Raw genomic sequence first — 16957 nt, 5'->3', positions numbered from 1 at the left:
GATACCACGCAGACCTGTTTACATAATCCTGCTATGCCCGTCCAGTTATTTTTGCACTTCGCAGTTAACACTCTTGTTTTCATTGCTGAAAGCACTAAACGTTTGTTTCGCTCTGTGCAATTGAATGTACGTAGATACACCGCTTTTGAAAAATCCTGAACAAATATTGGATAATTAATACCATGTATCTTATAATTAAACTGCTTTTCCTAAAGTGTACCTACAGTCAGCATTTCAGAAGTAACTAAATATATTAAATATAATATCATGTATGAAATTTCCTTCGTAGCACCTACGTAGCGTGAATACATATTATGTTTAAAAGATTTTTATTCAAGAAGGTAGATGTAAAATTTACAAGTTCTTCCGTAAGGAACTAAACTTATTTTTATTTGTTTTTTATTATAATTCGTATCCGCTTCAATATAAGTGAAGGGAAGTGAATTGTGAAGGGCTACCGCAAGCGGTATTTTTTGCCTTTCCTACCAATCTATCAACGCGAACCTTTTCTACATCCATTATGCCGCCCAAATACACTGGCTATTAATTTTACCCATTTTTATACGAATTTTAAATTGAATGATCACTAGGGAGTAGTGAGTTATGAATTTTTTTCGTAAACAATTTTTTTTGATATTTTTATCCGATTAATTATAATGGAATAAAACATAGATATTATAAACAATGTTTTTAAATATTATCTTAATCAGGCAAATAGCCCGTTTCTTCAAAGCACTTAAATTGATAAAAGAAACCTCCTCGAATCTTATTTAAGTTTTTCAGCTGTTTAAGGACCTCATTTAAAGTTTGTTGATATTTTACCGTTTATTAAGAGTTAATTATACGACGATGTCAGCAGTTAGCTCGTTAAATGTTTATAAGAGTTTCAAAGACAATTGTCGCCCAGTGGAATTCACTTTAACATTAACACTACATTCTAAGAAGTAAAGTAAGTACAATATATTCATTTTATTTAAATGTTTGTGTCGAGTAAAATTATTTGAAAATATTATATAAGAGCATTTTCTCTTGCAATAAATACTTCAAGTTTATATAAATGATTCAATAATAATTTTATCTGTGTATCTGATAATAAATGTATGTAGAGTTGTAGAGCCCACTGAATAAGTGAATTTTCTATTATAATTTTTATCGAAATTTAATGCACTCATTATTTAATGAATTACTTATGGTGCCTGTATCCCAGTAGTGGGAATATAATGGGATGATAATGATTATTTAATGAATGAAAAATAAAGTTTTCTTTTTATAATATGTACAACTAGCTGTGCTCCGCGGTTTTACCCGCAGTTCTCCGCCCTTGTTGGTCATTGCGTGATGATATATAACCTTCCTCGATAGATGGGCTATCTAACACCGAAAAAATTTTTCAAATAGGACCAGTAGTTCTCGAGATTAGCGCGTTCAAACAAACAAATTCTTCAGCTTAATAATATTAGTATAGATGTAGATATAGATGCATGTACATTCAAAATAAAAATCATCTTCAATGAACAATGCATTTCACAAAACCACGAACAACAACATTTGAGCGAAACATCGATGTTGAACAGTGAACACCCAATCATACAGAATAATTCCTGTTTGTGGTTTTTGTTTACCCGTCAAACCTGCGCAGTAGATGTGGTTATTTATGTCTTTATTATGTTGTGCTCTGAAGATAGAACAATGGAATAAAATCGTTTTATCTGGCCGAAACCAAGGAAAAAATGGTGACAAAATGTTAAATTCTATATATTTCAATTTCATTTTCACCATTGCTGCGGTTTCGCTGTGAAAAGGTGCATTCTGCATATCATCTTAATTTTTCCTTGTCGTATAGGCTCACAAAAAAATTATTAATAAGTATATTATTTTCGCGTTTTATGTTTACTTTTTTCCAGTACAACTTTCTACATTAAAATCTATTTAAAATTCACTCTGGAAACAGTGGATTTTATAATAAAAATCTGCCTTTTATGTAATTAATCCAGTTCACCGGTAAATCTTATATATAAAAATGAATCGCAAAATGTGTTGGTAAGCGCATAACTCGAGAACGGCTGAACCGATTTCGATAATTATTTTTTTATTATATTCCTTGAAGTACGAGGATGGTTCTTATGTAGAGAAAACGTTAACAAGTACCACGGGCGAAGCCGGGTAGGACCGCTAGTCTTATATATAAAAATGAATCGCAAAATGTGTTGGTAAGCGCATAACTCGAGAACGGCTGAACCGATTTCGATAATTATTTTTTTATTATATTCCTTGAAGTACGAGGATGGTTCTTATGGAGAGAAAACGTAAACATGTACCACGGGTGAAGCCGGGGCGGACCGCTAGTTAATTATATAAACTATTATGCAAATGCATGACGCAAACTTTAATTCCGGGCTTACAAAGTTGTGTATACTAACATAAATATTAGTTACTTTATAGCTTAATTAGATCAAGTTTCGGTAAGTACCTCTATAAGCTATATTTTACTGGGAATAGGCCCTGGAGGGCAGTTTGTGTGGCTACCAATGCAGTCACTCGGAACGGTCTCTGTCTTGTCATTATACGAAAAGAAATAATATTTTTATATTTTTGTATAAAATAATGTTATAAAATTTGAGTTAATGCAAGTGTGTTGGTCTTTGTGATACAGTTAATTTTAAACTACTTTTTATTTAATTCAGTTGAGGCTTCCTTTCTTTCTCTCCCGAATATTGAATAAACCAAGGCAATGAAAAAAGCCAAGTAAATAAAAAAACTAATACTAGACATCGAAATGAAAAATGAAAAATAAATTGTTATTACAAAAAATGTTCAATTATACTTGATTAGGTACCAAACAAATTAAAGCTTGATTAATACGAACAAACTTCACATATTTGTACGAGAAATGCACGGTTTCATGCAAAGTCAATATTTTGCATAACCTATTCATACTTCGTATCAGGCCATACGTTAAAAACTTCATAAACATTCATATTCCGTGCTCGAATTAAATAAAACTATACGAGCGCGATATCTCTTGCATATTTCAGAACGCGGTTTGAATTCACTGCGGGCGCAATACAAACCCGAAACAGACATAAAAATATGCTTATGCATCGTTTAGCTATGAAGCAAACATCGGGGCCCAACATTATGATCTTCTGAATTCAATCTTGTACGGATGTCGTAAAGTGCATTTTAGCGGGCGCCTTCGGACATTTCAGCATTTTAGCAAATCTCTTTAGTTGAGAGGTAGTAAAGGGAGCACCGTGCTGTGCGGTTTGCCGCTAACATACTCTACTTAGCATTCAGTAAGGCTTACGAAGAATGTACATTTTTAATGCCAGGTCCAACAAACTACAGTTAGTTTGAGTAAGTCAAAAAGTAGTGTGATATTTTTGGTTGTTTTAACTTACAAACGTGACTTCACTAAAAGTTTTTACAAGCAAAACGCCCGCCTCAGATTTGTAATATGTTGAAAGATAAAAATTCTTTAACCGACTCAAAGCATTTTTATCTTTCAACATACACACGACATTAGACGAAGGGAGATGAAAATAATTAAGAATAGGTATAAAGAAAATAACACATACATGATTTTCTTTGAAAATCCTTAACGTATCCCTAACATTTAAACGTTTTCCGTTTCATTGAGATCCAAGTTGATAGTAACACAGTAACAAGAAGTAGTAATTAAAAATATATAGGTATATTTATTATAATTATTCAATAGAAAGTGTTTCAAAGAACGAGTATTAATAAATTAAAATATATCTTTTCATAAATCTTCTCTACCTTTATATTAATCCCTCAGTGAAACATGTTCAAACACATACAACCACCATATTTTTATTCAATCAACTAGACTTCTAATAGAAACGATTATGAATCCATAAATACATATTATATCAATTTTCGTGACTTTTTTCGGTGGCGTATTTGTAAGTGACGCGTCGCTTCCTTTATAAAAAAATGTTATAAATATTAAGAAAATTCTAGTTATATTATGAATATGAACGATACATATTTTACTCCACTGAGTAATTTATTACAGGATATTGAAAGGAAATATTTGTTTTGCGATCTTCATGTTATTAAAACAATTTATCATTTCCAAACGTTAATCCCGTGTCCTCTTTATGAAGGTTAATTAAAATTTAATTACCTTGTTCGGTTCTTTGCGGTAAATATTTTGCTTTAATATTTATAAGTATGTAATACACGACACAGGTTTTTATTTTTATGTCCTAAAAATATACATAATTACGAGTGTATAAGTACTAGTAGGTAGGTATTATAATATGCGGACTATTAATTCGTGGATAAAGCTAATACCAGTAGGTACACGATTTTTCAATTATTATTTCTAATTTTAGTTCATTCATAAAAGAATACCCAAAAATTTTGCAAGATATCAAAACGCTTTCAGATAAAACATCTGGCGTATTACTATGCAAATATCGACGTTATTTAAATTATTACCATATAGCTGATACGGATACGGATTTGCTAGGAACCGATATAGGTAACCTTTCGGGAGATAAAGCTGCCTCAAAGACGATTTGTTTCTTGTTGAAATAAAATATTCTCTTTCGCCAACTTTTCGAATTTCGCCTTTCCGTTGAGCGCGAGATCAACCCAACAAATCTTCTTCGGTCGAACGGAACAGATTTCTTGAAACGAAACGAAACAATGTTACTGCAAGAGAATTAAATTTACTTCGCCCGTTAGTTATTCAGCCGGGTAAATAAATAAAGTAAATTCGGTCTCACAAGGTGACCGCGTAAATACGTGTTTAGCTTAGCATTACGTTATTCGAATTCTGCTTTTGTTACAATGCTACGAAAATAATAATATCTTCAACCAAATAGTGAGTCGAAACAACTTTCAAGTATGACAAGTTATAGAAACACTGAAAGTACTACTGAAAATTGAAGCGCTTACCTTATAGTAAGTGGAATAGGTACTAATAATACTGACCTATAATAATTAAATTATTAATCCCAAAAATGTACTTTATATTTCATTTGTTTGTGAAATATAAAGTACATTTTTCATAAGTACATCATAAGTTTGATCATTCGACATTATTTTTGGTCAGGATAAGTCTTTCTATACATACTAACATGTCTTATGCTCTTTCAATTCGCATGTTTAATTCAGGTCAGAATATAACAAAAGGGCCGTTGGCAGAGAGTTTTTCTATACGAAAGTGGTGGCTAATCAACATTAGATGTAATTATGTAATTCCTGCTTAAACCAGTGATATAGTATAATTAAAATATGCATTATAATTTCAAATTAATTTTAATATTATTTTTATTTGAAAGCTGTTATGAAATCGGGGAAAATCCTTTGATAATAATTTTTTTCGAAATTTGAAATTGATAACTAACCTATAAATTATAATTATGTTATGGTACTTTGTTGGTAATCTGTGTTCAATGAGCAAAGCTTGTCGAGTGATTAACAGAACTACTTAAATTTAATTTTTAAAGAAAAAATTAAGACTCTATTGTCTCTCTATGTCTCTCTCATAATGCATTTCATTACTAAATGTAGAGTCATAATATTATTAGTTATTACCACAGGTTATTACTAATTACATTTAAATAGATACATATATTATATTACCTACCTACCTACCTACTCATATAGATAAAACGAATAATTTTGCATAACTCTATGCATCATGTATATTTCTATTAATTATTGTGATTATTTTACTCATATTCCTAACAAATCTATAAGGTAAAATGTAAAGTAGGTCAAACGGTTTCAGAACTTTTTTATTTGTCCAAGCCTAATTAACTGGAATAGGTAAATGAGTAAAATTTAGGTCATTGTGAGTTTATCTCGGTATTTTAACGTCATAATTAATTCATATTTGTTTATAATAACTTAATCACGGTGTACATTCGCCGATAGAAGTGTACAATCGAAATTTACATGAAAATAAGCTTTAGAATAACAAATAACTATCTGGTACATATCGTTTTAAGATTATTTTTATACATAGTTTGAAATTATATTGCCGTTACTGTATATTGATTGCTCTCTTTTATTTATTTATTCATAGTAAAACTTATTAATTTTCTATTGTATCGTTATAGCGGTTTACGTCCACCTAATTAGATAAAATATGAACCAGAATTATGTCCTCAATACCTGGTATAATACCAAGTATTGAGGACATAATTATATCATTAAAATGCCGCTTCGAAAATAACCACTAAATGAAAAAAAAAGTATCTTCATACTAAGTTATTTCAAGTAGGTAATTGTTATAAAGAGTTATATGCACAACTGTACGAGTGATTGTTGATGCTATTCATCTCTATGTAGCGCAATGCTTGGACGCAAATTATTCGCCGAGCTACGTTTGAACATCACGCATCCATCATAATTGTCGCGAACTATCAAACGAATTGTTACCGTAATCACTGTAAATTACCCGATAATTGGTGCACACATGCAATATCCTGCACTCTTAACTTTTGAACACAACACAGTTCGCAACAGAGTTATTCCGCATCCACGCCGCGCTGGCCGAAACAATGTTCGTGAAATTATACATTTCCCTTTTATTCGGTTTAGTTTCATCACAATTAAATGGTGAATTCTGGTGGCTCAATGAAAAAGTTGCACAATTGTACAATATAGAGCCGCCGCATCCTATGTTCGATGACGTGAGTGAATTCGATACGGATGAAAGTGTTAAAATTATTTTTAGAGACGCCGATGTTAGTATCGAAGCTAATGAAGATATAGAAAAGCCTCCTAATATTTCGAACAATAGCACGGAAAATATGACACTAAACATTTATTTCCAAGATCAGAGTTCATTGGCTAAACCTATTTCTTTAACAATAAATGATAATTTAAGCGATAAATTAACGAGTGAAGATTCGAATAAAAGTAGTAACGATGAAGTCGTGCCTACTCCCATTAATAACTTTTCATCAACACCTCCTGCACTGCTTAATAAAGATCATAATGAAGATGTTTTAAATTTTGTGTTTCCCGATGACAATGCATTGGAGTGGGATGACAAAACTGAATTTGATTCAACCCAAATTAATGGCCTAACAACCAATAAGCCAGACCCAACTACCACTTCCTTTAAAAATGATAATAAACTCATGGATAGTGAAAGCATTTGTACTTTTATAACAACTGTTGTATGTTTAAAAAGGCGAGGAAATCCGTATTCATTTAATGGAAGGTAAGACTCATACACTGAAATAAATTATAAGGTTTCTTAATTATTATTATTTTTTTAATAATTGTAACATTCGTTTCAGACCCCTATCGCAGCAAAAGGTTAGTGATGACCAAGTAATTTGCTGTATACTGCCCATTAAAGCGTATGATGCTTCGAGGATATTATTTCCAAATATGGAAATTAAAAAATACAAGCGTTTTAAGCGCTCAAACACTGATACAGAAAATAGTGCTTTGAAGCAAAGAAATGCTTTAATGAGGCGTAAATATCAATCCCAAGAAGTTAATCCGAGACTATCAACAACAACTTCCCGAACGATACTGACACAAAAAATAGTTACTCCTGAAGATTACTTGGATCCATACTGGAATATTAAAAACTCTAAATTTAGAAATCCTGCTAAAGACAGTAGCGACCAGAGCAATGATTCAAAATTCGATTATGGACATAAAGAATATGCAGACGACTATACAGTTGAAATTCCTAAGCCTGGTGGCTTAGTCGGTTTATATTCCGATCACGGCTGGTCTGTTGCTAAACCAAATACTGGCTATTCATATGGAGATTCTGGTGATACGAGTGAAGAAAGTGGTGATGGGGACTTTTCGATTGGATATTCTACAATTGATCCGAGGCTTGGTAAAGTTTCAAGACCTCTACTTGTTTGATTACCCAGTTGGAAATTTAATTTTATAAAACAATTTAATATTATTTTCAGGTACCCCTTTGTTACTATCTGCAACCAGACGAAAACCAGCAAAGTTATCAATTTCGTCGATTGGAAATACTCATAACTCAGCCAGTCAATCAATAAGTTTTAGGTCAAAACCGGATTTCCAAGTGATGCAAGGTTTTAAACTTCTAAATTTGGTGCGAAATAAAAACAGATTTGTTCGAAAAACTACAGCTGCAACTTCAACAATTAATGACTACCAAGATAGTACAGCTATGAGCGATAGACCATCAAAAGCTTTTACTAGTTATGGTGTCGATTATGAAGACTTTATTGATGCAGAAAATCAAGTATACAGTGATTGTGGAAAAATCTATAACAACATCTATAATATAGGTTTGTGATTTAGATACAAACAGTTCTTTTTAATTCGTATGTATATCTGTGATTATTTCGAATGAAATTTTAAGTATTTTTTTACATTACGACACGAAACGAAAATCTCATAAAATTATTTATTTAAGGACAATATTTTTAATAATCTGTTACTTTCAGGTAGAGAATCTGGTGAGTTAGACAAAGGTACTAGTCCATGGCTGACGCTCGTTGTTTTAACGAGAAGCCGTCAGAGTATTCTCTGCTATGCGACACTAGTTCATCCCCAGGCTGCTGTTACTGCTGCTGATTGTGTTTACGGGTAATATTGCTTGCTGTCAGGCTTTACTTCCATAGATTAAATACATATTCGCCATATTACAAGCTTTGCACTATGCACATACTTTGTGTTAAACTTATGTGTGTAGATACGTAACTATTCCGTGGTGTAGGTTTATGTCTTATTAGTTAGGTACCTACATACCAATAAAAATATGTGTATAAAATAATGTTCAATACGACCATGCTTTTATAAAATTCGTGCGTGTAATTATAATATGAGTAGGCTAAATGAAATAGAAAAATTCCATTAAAATGAAAAAATATTTCACTAAATTCGTTTTACTTCATATTTATGAACGCTTTCAATAAATATTGAAATTGGATCATGTCGAGATTTGAGTTCGCCCATTTATCTCTTGTGATTATTATTTTCTGTAAATCGAATTGCTGTTATTCCAATGGATATTTCGAAATCAAAATTGAACGTTTGCGATCTGCGAATAACGTTTCAAGAAATTATTGGATTTCGATTTTCGAAGCAAGTTTACGATAAATAATTTTATATACCTACCTACTTGGGTTATTAAACATAAGCACATAACATTGAATTGTACGTACCCAAATTTTTTTATGGACTTAAAAAATTACCCAAATATGTATATTTTTGTAGAACCGCTCCTGGTGAAGTCAGCATTATTACAGGCGCTTTTGATTTATCCGAAGAAAATGCTAAAACTGAGCATCGTCTTACCACTGTTATAACACATCCACAATACAAGCCCGGACAATTATCCGGAAACCTAGCAGTTTTAGTAAGTATTCTAAGAAGAATATTTTCTTACCATCTCTCAAGATAGAGCAAGGTTCATTATAAAGTATTAAAACAATATTATACATACCTACTATCATATTTTGTGTAACTATATGACTTGGAAGTAAGGTAAATAGTATCACATTATAATGCCGTTTCAGATCAAAATAATAGTAATAATATTTGTTTTATTAGCATTGGAAGCGACCGTTGACTTTGGGAAGGAATGTGCAACCAGCGTGCATGTCGGACCCGCATGTTGGTGACGACTGCTACTTCGTTGGATGGGGAGGTTACGATGAAGGTATGAAAATAGTATTTAATTTTATGTCTTATATTACTGAAGCCTTATATTATTTTAAGGAAGATTCTAAAGAATACTTTAAAGTTTATCTAAGTCTCATCCTTTAGATATCTGTTTTCTCATCACAAGGAATTCGCTAAGCGTGAAATGTAGTATTCTACAAAAAAAAAAACACTAGCTTTTAGCGCAAACGGTTAACTAGAAAAATCGTCGATCCTTCGAATAACTCTTAGCTCTTTTTTCAGGAATTCGCCAGCGGCCACACTGGCAACGTGCTTTTATACTTTCGCCAAAAATTTGCAATGTTCGGTTAGCTAAGCTTGATGTGCAACTACCGACTGATGCATTTTGCGCTTCCGTTGACTCCTCCAGGACCGTGGTAAGTGTGTTACTGTTAGATATTATATTTAAGGTGAACTAAAATATAGTATATAAATATAATTCCTACTTAGTAAATTAGTAATTAGTAAAGTAGTAAGATAAGTGGCTGAATTCTATATTTGTTTGATTAATCGACATATACGAATTATTCTAAAATGCCACAGCGTGATTTTTTTGGCTGAGTTTTAATGTGGTTATTAATTATTAGATATTAAAATATATAGTGTGTCACAGATTTACGTAGTGCGTAGGTACGTACTGCACGTAGTGTTTTTTTATAAGCGTCTGAAGAAGTTTAAGTTCCAGTGATCGTAGTACCTACACCAAATACGAGACTCTTGTATAAAAGAGAAAATAATATCAAGTAACATTTTATTCACAATGCGTCACCAAGCTTTTATTATACATATTATGACTCTCTACTTGTATGTAGTTATGTAAGTATGTATGATGATTGTATGATGATTTTCCGGCTGTTACGTATGTTATATGTTTACGCGACTCGGAAATAACCTACTTACCCACTTCAATTGTTGTAAAAGTTTATTATGAAGTAATTTTAATAATGTGTTTTAATAGTGTTATATAAATATAATGCGTATAGTTTCAGTATAATGTCCATGTATCGTGTGAAATATCTACGCACTTTAGTGAATAATAATTCAGATTTAATAGGATGGATATGTAATTCCATTTTATTATAAAATACCTATTATCTCCATAGTCAAGTAGCGATGTAAGTGTATATTGGTGGTAAAAAGTAGACCTACCTACATGCTAATTCGGATTAAAATACGATCACACCGTTCCGATTAGTTGATTTTGTGTGAAACGTGTGCGTTACCCAGGCAAAATGTTTTGCTTTAGAGAGATGAGACTTAAACAAATAATTAGTGTATCATGAGGAGCAATTTGTTTACTAATAGCAAAATTTGTTTGAATTGTAGTTTTTAAGTTATTTAAGAAAAACAAATTTTGCTGGAGTAACGTTTGAAACGTTACCCAGGCAAAATCGTCTTTCAAAAATTAGTTTCAGCACGGAACCAAATACATGAATAGATAGCTTTTGTTGCGTAGTAAATGTTTATAAATAGCAAAATTTGTGTGTGGTATAGTTCTTTAGTTATTTAAGATTTTGCTGCGGTAACGTTTTGGGATTTCCCAGATCTCGAAAACGGCTCAACGCAGAAGTTTGAAAAAAATACCAATAAAAGACCTTAATTTGTTTAAATTTGTTTAATCATTAGTTTTTGATTTGGTTGACGTAAACCAATGTAATTAAATGGTTTCAAAAATCAGAAGAAGCGGGTTTACATGTAAACCAATACACTTATAACCAAATAAACAGCTGTAAAAAATACCCGTGGTTCGACGCTTGTTTACAGCAAACATTTTAGATTTCATACTTTACACGTTAAGAAGATAAAAACAAATTTGATTTATTTTAGACTGGTCGTACTTTAGCGATCGAATACGCAGTTCCCATAACATTAAGAAACATGGCATACTTTAAACAAATTAAAATGATTCATGAAAATTCTTTCCTGTTAATTTCAGCCTTGAATTACGGCTCTAATGAAAGTTATCTCAAAAACAAGAATATGTCAGCAATTCTCTAATAAGCCGACCAAATTGAAAAGGTCACGTAAAAGCGACTGCACCGTACGTACGGGTAATCTTCGCAAATTAGCAGCTTGGTAACCGATGTTTTGTACAGTTAAGCAGAAAAACGTTATTCGTGAAGCCGATTTTTTAATATTTTTTAAGTGCAGTACCATATTACACAATTTTTACTAGTTAATAAAAGTGTAATATCATAGTGTATAATTTATAGTGTGATTTAAAACAATACAAACATATATACATGTAGCTATATTTTTAGTACTTAATTTGTTGTTTAATATAACAATGATTTTAGAACAGGTATTCATGAGCAACATATACTTTTCTGCCACCAGACAGAGGTGTTGCTCAAATGACACATGCTCAAATGCATTACAACCAAAGAAAATTGATTGTAAATATATATCTTTAAATATAAATATTATAACACAAAAGGGTATTGACTTCTTGGAAGAATCTGCCACATCGTGTATTAATAATGATAATGTTTCACTGTGTCCTGTATGCGAGACAGGAAATGTATATTTTACATATGAATTAAAACCATTACTTTTCTTCGAACTACATGACATGTCTGTTAACCTGAATGATATACCCATTAATATAGAGTTAAATGGCCAACAGTATATGATTTTGGCAGTAATTGATTTTGACCCACCATCAAGTTCCACATTGATTGGACATTACAGAGCATACTGTTACAGAACGAAAACTCAACAATATGAATGTTACGATGATCTGTACTGTAAACTACAGAAATGCAAAAACTCCATAATGCCACATTTGATTATATATTCATTAGTGTAGGTAATTAAAACGTTAGAGACTGGAAGCATAAAACACATAATTTTATACGGTCCCAATGACCACACAAATTTTATTGAATTAGGTACGAATCTGTGATTATGAGTGATATTAGTAGTTATTAATGATAAAAACTGTACTGTTTCCTATATTTTTAAATAGGTACATAAGTGTAAAAGTTGTTTATTTTTTATATAATTGTTGGAAGATTTTTATTATATTGTTGTTTTCTCATTTAAAAGTTTTGTGATTATATACATTTTTTATAGAATATGCTCGAAACCGTCCCTCATAAGGGCAAGAAATATAGGCAAGCCGATAATACATATTTTGTAAAAAAAAACATTAAATGTGCTTTGCACATTACACACACAACGCCGACTCAATTCCAACTCAAGTCACACTGTGGTATTGAAATATGAGCTTTATGTCGTGTTACTTAGAGTGGATATTTCAACATTAAGTTAAAAGAAGGTTACGACGCTTTGACAATGATTGGTTCACGGGTTATCCACCTGTGGCAGTCACATGTAATGTTAGAATATTCACTCTAAGTAACACGTAACAAAATTCAAAAATGTTGATGGTAAGGCAAAGCAATACATATAATTTGTATGAGACTGATTTTTTAAATAAAAATAATGAATCTTAACCATTTTATTATTTTAACTAACCTGACCAGAAAACTTTTGTATTCAACTGTACTAACAAAACATCTATATTATCCTGTTCATTTCAGATGGTTGCGCTTATGTATGGTGCGGTCGCTTTTATGTGACCTTTTCAATTTGGTCGGCTCATTAGAGAATTGCTGACATAATCTTGTTTTTGAGATAACTTTCATTAGAGCCGTAATTCAAAGCTGCAATTAACAGGAAGGAATTTTCAGGAATCATTTTAATTTGTTTAAAGTATGCCATGTTTCTTAATGTTATGGGAACTGCGTATTTGATCGCTAAAGTACGACCAGTCTAAAATAAATCAAATTTGTTTTTATCTTCTTAATGTGTAAAGTATGAAATCTAATATTTCTGATGTAAACAAGCGTCGAACCACGGGTATTTTTTACAGCTGTTTATTTGGTTATAAGTGTATTGGTTTACATGTAAACCCGCTTCTTCTGATTTTTGAAACCATTTAATTACATTGGTTTACGTCAACCAAATCAAAAACTAATGATTAAACAAATTTAAACAAATTGAGGTCTTTTATTGGTATTTTTTTCAAACTTCTGCGTTGAGCCGTTTTCGAGATCTGGGAAATCCCAAAACGTTACCGCAGCAAAATCTTAAATAACTAAAGAACTATACCACACACAAATTTTGCTATTTATAAACATTTACTACGCAACAAAAGCTATCTATTCATGTATTTGGTTCCGTGCTGAAACTAATTTTTGAAAGACGATTTTGCCTGGGTAACGTTTCAAACGTTACTCCAGCAAAATTTGTTTTTCTTAAATAACTTAAAAACTACAATTCAAACAAATTTTGCTATTAGTAAACAAATTGCTCCTCATGATACACTAATTATTTGTTTAAGTCTCATCTCTCTAAAGCAAAACATTTTGCCTGGGTAACGCACACGTGTGAAACTTCAAGCAGGCATCCATATATTCTTTAAAACTTTTGCGCATATACCTATTAGTAGGATAATAGGGTACAATTCACAAATCTTAAATAAATGATCATCTATCATATTATATGTGCATGAAAATCGATTAACGTACTTTTAAATGTTTTCCAGACGGGTGTCGGTGGTCCGTTAATATGTATGAACAATGGCCGTCAATCCATAGTGGGAGTAGCAGTATGGCGAGATAACGTGATACTAACATTACCTGTGTTGGAATGGACCGCTCGGATAGTCGAAGATATTGTTAACTAAGCTTGTAGACAACATGTTTTTATGTGTGGAATGTCGTTTAAAATGTTTTTCATTCAAATAATGATGTGAGCATTTTAGAAGACTTTGTACTTTGCAGTATATTATTATAATTTTATTTTTAATAAACTGATAATGTAGAATAGAAATAAGATGTAACTGTAGAAAATTAAGAACAATTTTGTATTTTTATATCTAAAAGGAAAAGGTTATTTAATAAAACAATTATTTTTCAGATGATTTATTTTTATTCAAAGATATTCCTTTCAATTTATGAGCAACGTCTACGATATCCATACAAAACTTACATTACCTACGAATTTTGCTATTTATTATATTTATATCCAAATAAATAAAGTCATAAGAACGCTAAGAGGCAATTGTCACCTATAGGAACTAAATAATAAATTCACAAACTTAGGGAATGTCGAGATCTGAGCTACCACGTTTTATGACAACCCTAGAGCGCTTTAAAAAACTATTACTATCCAGGCAAAAAAACATTGAATTTAAATGAAAAACACTAAGAAAATATATTCAGCGCCCTCTGTGTTCAACACAAAGATTTTATTTATAAAGATCACCAAAAATATACACTATATTTATATACGTATTGACTATGAATACATATATTAAAATCTAACTTGTATGAAATCTTTGGTGTCGAACTTGAGTCAATGTTCTATTAAACTGTAAAAACTTAAATATTTTTTAATGAATACAACTTAAAATACAAAGAACATAAAAGTCTTCTAACAATTACAGCCCGCGTAACGTTTACATAAACACGAATTAATAAAAAAATACGACAAATCACTAATTGTACTAAATTAAATTCTTTCTATTTCTTCTACGATAGTCATAAGAACTTATTCATTTATATCCCACTAGCGTTAACAAACTAGGGTAATAAAATAATAATACTTTAAGTGTTTCATACTGGTTATTTTTCTAACAAAAACTGGCAAATGCATGTGACATAGATATTAAACGAAAAAAAAACTTCTAATTTAATTAACTTCACACTACCCACAGATATTTTATTTGTTATTATATTTTAACTATATTTTATTGTTTTGGAATATAATACATATTTTAATCACTAAAGATAAGGTTTTGTTTATAAACCTTTTTCATCTGCTTCAAATCCAATTTATTATATCCCATTTGTACATTAAATAATCTTAGAGTGAAAGGGACAAACGATGATCAGCTTTAAAACAGATAAAAAATATTTATAAGTAATTTTGTTTTTTTTTTACATTTTCAATAATCACGATGCGGGTAGTGTAATAAAATGACAAGATCACAATAAAATCACATTAGAAAGGTTCACGCGATAACGAGAGGCTCGTCGTCCGAGAAACCGTGGATTGGCGGTACGTCGTCATCTTCTGTAAAAACAATAAAAAAATATATTGTTAAATATAAAAAGTAAGGAAAAAATTGTCAGCGATACATGAAAACTAATAAATCTTCAAATTAATAATATATTACAACTGATTCGCTAATTGCGCTATATTGCAGTAAAATGTAGCATGAAAATCTCTCAAATTTGTAGTTTTGTTTTGAGCTAGCGCGCAAGAGCAACTTTTGTCTCCGCAACTATTTTGTCTCTCCCGTCAACTCTATGGGGAGTTGCGTCGCTACGTGAGCGCACTTTCATACTAGCCCATAGGTGGGAAAGACAAAATAGTTGCGGAGACAAAAGTTGTTCATGCGTGCTAGCTTTAAATAAATTGCCGCAAAATTTGATCCGTGATTAGAGAGAGAAAAAAGCTTTTCCTCCAAGGCCCACACAAAGGCGATACCGGTATACAAGTCCTCACCGTGGTCGATGGTGGCCTGTCCGCGGCGGCTGTCGTAGCGCGGCGTGGCGGCGAGGCGCAGGAAGGAGCGGTGGAGGCGGCGGTGCCGGAGCGCCGCGTGCAGCAGCGCGCCGCCCAGCGCCACCGCCGCCAGCGCTGCGGCCCCCGCGCCCCACCACACTGCGCCCGCTGCACTCGACGCGTCCTCTGCCGCTGCACCTGTGGAACGCGAACGGTGGTTTGATTTATTAAAAACTAGCTTTCCGCCCGCGGCTTCGCCCGCGTTTGCAAAAGGAAAACCCGCATAGTTCCCGTTCCCGTGGGATTTCCGGGATAAAAACTATCCTATGTGTTAATCCAAGTTACCCTCTATGTGCGTGCTAAATTTCATTGTAATCGGTTCAGTAGTTTTTACGTGAAAGAGTAACAAACATCCATACATCCATACAAACTTTCGCATTTATAATATTAGTAGGATTACCAGTGAATATTAATAATTATCGAATTGGATAGGTGTAAAAAGTGTTTTTTAAATTTTTATCGAAGTTATACTTCTTTTGGCGCGATGGAGAAAATGGTGAGAGTGAATTTTTACGATGCGCGCGCACACCGACACCTAAGTTTAACAGCATGAAGTTAGTTCTAGGTGGTATGATAATTGATAACTATGTTCAAGTTGTATAGAAGTATAACTTCTAACGCGTGTACATAAGTACACACACTCTTTTTTTTTTCAATATTAGCTAATTTGATTCCGTAGGAATGTCAATTTAGCACAATATCAATAAAAAAACCCGTATTC

At 32.1% G+C, this 16957-nt stretch overlaps 2 protein-coding genes across 5 annotated transcripts in view; one reads left to right on the top strand and one right to left on the bottom strand.

Annotated features, from left to right (window-relative positions):
- The first annotated feature begins 6363 nt into the window (after nucleotides 1–6363).
- Nucleotides 6364–14582, top strand: LOC123697303. The gene is made up of 8 exons (XM_045643773.1): nucleotides 6364–7210; nucleotides 7290–7849; nucleotides 7929–8279; nucleotides 8439–8580; nucleotides 9211–9352; nucleotides 9547–9655; nucleotides 9901–10034; nucleotides 14210–14582. Exons 1-8 carry the CDS (start codon nucleotides 6543–6545, stop codon nucleotides 14348–14350), a joined length of 2247 nt encoding a protein of 748 aa, XP_045499729.1. The 5' UTR covers nucleotides 6364–6542; the 3' UTR covers nucleotides 14351–14582.
- Nucleotides 14576–16957, bottom strand: part of LOC123697302 (40S ribosomal protein S19a) — a 41700-nt gene continuing 39318 nt past the window's right edge. For all 4 annotated transcript variants that reach the window (XM_045643772.1, XM_045643768.1, XM_045643767.1 and 1 more), the window contains 2 exons: nucleotides 16177–16374; nucleotides 14576–15741 (listed from right to left, as the gene is read on the bottom strand). In XM_045643772.1, coding sequence (XP_045499728.1) covers nucleotides 15680–15741; nucleotides 16177–16374 — 260 coding nt within the window. In that variant the 3' untranslated portion in view covers nucleotides 14576–15679. The remainder of the gene's footprint in view (nucleotides 15742–16176; nucleotides 16375–16957) is intronic.

This window comes from Colias croceus, chromosome 14 (assembly GCF_905220415.1).
Source record: "Colias croceus chromosome 14, ilColCroc2.1".
Lineage (NCBI taxonomy): Eukaryota > Metazoa > Arthropoda > Insecta > Lepidoptera > Pieridae > Colias > Colias croceus.
The sequence above is the reverse complement of the archived record's forward strand: the minus strand, read 5'-3'. Positions and strand labels throughout refer to the sequence as shown.